This window comes from Myotis davidii, unplaced genomic scaffold (genome assembly GCF_000327345.1).
Source record: "Myotis davidii unplaced genomic scaffold, ASM32734v1 scaffold223, whole genome shotgun sequence".
Lineage (NCBI taxonomy): Eukaryota > Metazoa > Chordata > Mammalia > Chiroptera > Vespertilionidae > Myotis > Myotis davidii.
Window position 1 is genome coordinate 2,276,262 of NW_006294609.1, and position 4,374 is coordinate 2,280,635.

General features: G+C 57.6%; 1 protein-coding gene across 1 annotated transcript in view; it reads right to left on the bottom strand.

Moving 5' to 3' along the window:
- Window positions 1-2,483: 2,483 nt before the first annotated feature.
- The window catches only part of HIP1R (huntingtin interacting protein 1 related), a 17,884-nt gene continuing 15,993 nt past the window's right edge, over window positions 2,484-4,374 (bottom strand). The window contains exons 30-32 of the mRNA XM_006768974.2: window positions 4,280-4,366; window positions 3,953-4,159; window positions 2,484-3,682 (exon numbers count right to left, since the gene is read on the bottom strand). Of these exons, the coding sequence (XP_006769037.1) occupies window positions 3,635-3,682; window positions 3,953-4,159; window positions 4,280-4,366 (342 nt within the window). The 3' untranslated portion in view covers window positions 2,484-3,634. The remainder of the gene's footprint in view (window positions 3,683-3,952; window positions 4,160-4,279; window positions 4,367-4,374) is intronic.

The window sequence follows — 4,374 nt, forward strand, 5'->3', positions numbered from 1 at the left end:
CCTGCTTGTTTCAAATGACAGTCAGTGGCTGACATTCTGCTCTGGGGACCTCCCCAGCCCCCCGGGCTGAGCCAAGCCTGGGACCCTCTGCCCGCTGTCCGTCTGCGGACGAGCCTGACGCCCTGGGAGGGACTGTCCTCAGTGGGTGGGTGCACAAGGAGCACTCACAGCAGCCTGAACAAGCTCACCCACCACCGGCTCCTAAACCGACGCCATCATTTCTGTAGCACAGTGCGCTGGGGTTTTCCTGAGAAAGCAATTACTTTTTTAAAGAGAATTTGTATCTAATAGTTTCTCTTTCCCAGTGGCTCTAAGCTTACAGGCAGAATCCAGTCCACCCCACTGCAGGCCCTGGCCGGGGCATGGGTGTGGCTCCTCACCCAGCCTTCTGTGATCCTCTCCTGCCCACTGAGCTCCTTGGCTCACGAGAAGGGAGAGGGGGTCGGGCGGGACAGTACCTGACCCAAGGCTTCTCATTCGGGGTCTCCAGTTCAAGTGTAGTCGACTTGCACTGATGTTCACTGGGTGAGAGAACAATCCGCTTTAGTCTTCTCAAGCTGTGTTCCCTTATGAATAAGAACAGGCATTGGCCGTGAAAAAGAAAAAAATCTTACCTTTTGCGACAGTGTGGATGGGCCTAGCCCAGGGGTGGGCAAACTTTTTGACTCGAGGGCCACAATGGGTTCTTAAACTGGACCGGACCGGAGGCCGGAACAAAAGCATGGATGGAGTGTTTGTGTGAACTAATATAAATTCAAAGTAAACGTCATTACATAAAAGGGCACGGTCTTTTTTTTTCCTTTAGTTTTATTCATTTTAAACGGGCCGGATCCGGCCCTCGGGCCGTAGTTTGCCCACGACTGGCCTAGAGAGTATTACGCTAAGTGACATAAGCCAGTCAGAGAAAGACAAGCACCATGTGATTTCACTCATGTGGAATCTAATGACCAAAATGAACTAACAGAAAAGAAACACTCATAGATACAGAGAACAGACTGACAGCTGTCAGAGGGGCAGGGAGTTGGGGGCTGGGTGATAAAGGTGAAGGGATTAGGCAAGAAGGAAAAAAAAAAACCCTCATAGACACAGACAACAATATGGTGATTACAGATGAAAGGTGAGGGGAGGAGATAAGGGGTAAAGGGGGATGGTGATGGGAGGAAACTCGACTTGGGGTGGTGAACACAACACAATATACAAATGGTGTATTATACAGTTACACACCGAAACCTATACAATTTCATTAGCCAATCACTCCAATAAGTTCAATGAAGATACAGTACTGATCAGGCAGGTGCTTGTCAAGATACCTAGGCACATTAAAACCACCACAAAAGACCGCCTTCATGGACTCCAGTTCTTGCAAAGTAAACGGACAACAATCATGTCAATGAACAAATCAGTAATACGCTTTCTAGAGAGAAGTGCTATGAATACAACATGGCAACAGGACAGAGCAATTCTTCCATTAAAGTAACTTTTTCATTCATTCCATTTGAAAACACGTTTGTCTCTGTTACTGCTCGTCTTGCTAACACCTCCTGAGGGCGCCATGTGTGCCAGGCAGCCATAAGCAGTTACACGCATTATCTCCAAGCCCTCAGCACTCCCACCCAGTGGGTGCTGTGAGGGTCTGCATCTTATACAGGAAGAGAGACGCCCCGTCTCCCTTCCGGACACGAGGCTGGAAGAGGCACAATGGGGATTCACACGAATCCACAGCTGTCCAGTGAGCGGCCGTATGCACACCCTCAGAAACGTCCCCTCACCAGGGTACCCTCCCCTCCTTGCCAGACAAGCTCCGTGAGATGGAGGTCTTTGCTTTGCTGCTGTATCTCCAGTACCTGGCATGCTGTTTGGCACAGCAAAGGTGCTCAGTAAATTTTTTTTTTTTTTTGCCAAAGGAAAACAATCCTACAAAAGCACAGGCAGGGGCCCCTCCCTGTTTACGGAGGCCAGTTTCCAAAGCTCTGACCCACCTGGACCTCAGTCACCCTGGGGACAGGAGTGGATGCCTGTCTGAGGACACACGGTGGGAGCTCTGCCAGCTGGGCAGGAGCCACCTTGACCTTTCCTCCACCCCCTTCCCCGACCTGCACTGTCCTTCTGTTCCAGATGCTTGATCTAAGGCCAAGGCAGGCGGCCAGGAGCCTTCCCTCTCCCCAGTGCCCTCCTGGGAACCAGCTGTGTGCTGGGGGAAGGGGATCAAGAGCCATGGGGGCTGGGGACCTGCCTTGGATGTGGCCTGGGGGCCATGGAGAAAAGCCCTAAACCACCACTCACCACACAGGCGTCCGGGCCTCCACTTGTAAACTTCCCGGCGAAACCACCTCAGTGACACCTGGCAGAAGCAGCAGCACCAGCCAGGGTTGCTGTGGTTGCAATGCCGTGTCACCTGCAGAAACTAAGCGAGTCCCAACCCAGCTCCTGGCCCCCGAGAAATAAACAGTCCGGGCACAGCCCCTTTCTGGGGCAACAGTGACCACAGTCAAAGTGCATTTTATTGCCAATTGGACCCCAATCCAAGGAAACACTGAACTCTAAGCCCAGAACTGGATCCTTGTGCTCATCCCGACACAGTGGGTACTGGACACAGCGGGTGGTCCTCGCAGGGCCGGTCCCTTCCCCCCAGCCAGGGCCCCACCCCACCCCACCACTCCCCAAGGGGGTCGCAGCAATGCAGTCCTTTCGAGTCCTCCTTCCGTGGGCAGGGCGGCCACGCTGGGCTTCAGCACCGGGCGGAGTGGGGCTCCCCTCTTCTGTGGAGCATGAGGCTCCCTTGGTCCGGAGGATAGCAGCAGGGCGATGGTTCTGGGCTCTTCCTGGCTGAGCTGGAAACCTCGTGGCCCGGGAGGTGGAGGTGGGCAGTGGGGAGAGCCCAGAGCTGGGCCTCCAGGGCAGGGGCAGCCAGATAGGAATGAAAAACAGGAAGCGGGCGGCCACCGGATTTCAGCGGGAACAGACTCCAGGAGCGTGGGCAGCACCTTGCCCAGCAGGCATGGGGCTGTCAGCCCTGCCTGGCCCACGGCAGAACCCGGCCCGCCTCTCCCCGCCGACCACGTCCTCCTCAGCACCCCCATCACTGGTGCCGGAGAGCGAGGCCCGAGGAGAAAGGGCGCTGTCCCAGACGTGCTTTGCCTCAGTCCCATCTCCATGGAATCAGTGTCCCAGAGACCAAAACCCAGGGAGACTCACGCAGTCCCGACAGCCAGCACTGTGTTCTGCTCACCTCTCACCTCAGACCTCGAGTCCAAGAGGCAGGAGAGGCCCTGCCCACCCCACCCCCATGGCCCTGCTCCCAGCGCGCCGAGTACAAACTCACAAGGAAAAGCTCTAGCTGGGAACATACAAATGTCTGTGTATTTCCTGAACCGTGGCGCCAGCCTGCTGAGCCTGGATGCTCTCGGTCCCGGGGCAGGTAGGTAACTCACATCCAGGAGAACTGCCCCGTCAGCCCCGCTCGGCCCAGATCCAGGGGCTCAGCAAGGGCTGGGCCTCACGGACACTGATCCAGGCCGTGGGCAGGCCCGCCACCTGGTGTGCGCGCAGCGCCCCTCAATGCCTCCTTAGCCGAGTCACGGTGGCCACGTGAGGCCCAGGCCGCCTGCCAGGCTCCCGCTGGACCCCTCAGAGCCTAGGAGTTCATGAGTTGAGCAGGGCAGACGCCATCCTTTTTGTCCTGCTGCAGGGGTCAAAGGTGAGGTGCTCACTGACATTGCAAGGGGTGCATAACCAGCCAGGCCCCCTGCGTCCTTGTCTCCTCAGCCCCCTACGTCTTCCCCTTGAGTGAGCCGAGCTCCCCATGTTGCTGGGTCAGCATTTTGCTCCTGCTGGTCAGGGTTTCTGACCTTCCCAAAGCCCCGTGTCCCGCAGACCTGGGAGCGAGAGGCTGGCAGCACCCTCTAGGGCCCCTCCCCATCCCAGCACTGTGCCTGGCACCTGGTGGTCCTACCTGGTGGTCCTGCCTGGGGGCCACACTGGGCTTCTGGGCCAGGGGTGGCTTCCTGGAGGTCCCGCTGTGGGGGGCAGCGCTGGGCGGGCCGGGCTCCTCCTCTGCAGGCGTCCCCACCCCCACGGCCAGTGCGTAGTGCTGCTTCCGAAGCTCCCCCAGCCGCACGCGCTCCGCCTCCAGCGTCTTCTCCAGCTCCAGGACCCGCACCTGCCAGCGAGCACTGCTCAGCAGAGCCCTCTGGGAGCTCGGCCCCAGGGGAGGGACAGGCCTAGAGGCTGCCCAAGCACCAGGAAGTGGGGTGGCTCTGGGGTTGGCACAGGCACCTACCTGGGTCTCCATCTCCTGCTTCTTCAGCTTGATGAGGGACATGCCAGAGAAGTCCATGGTGTCTGTGACCAGAGACGGGGTAAGTGTCTGGGTCC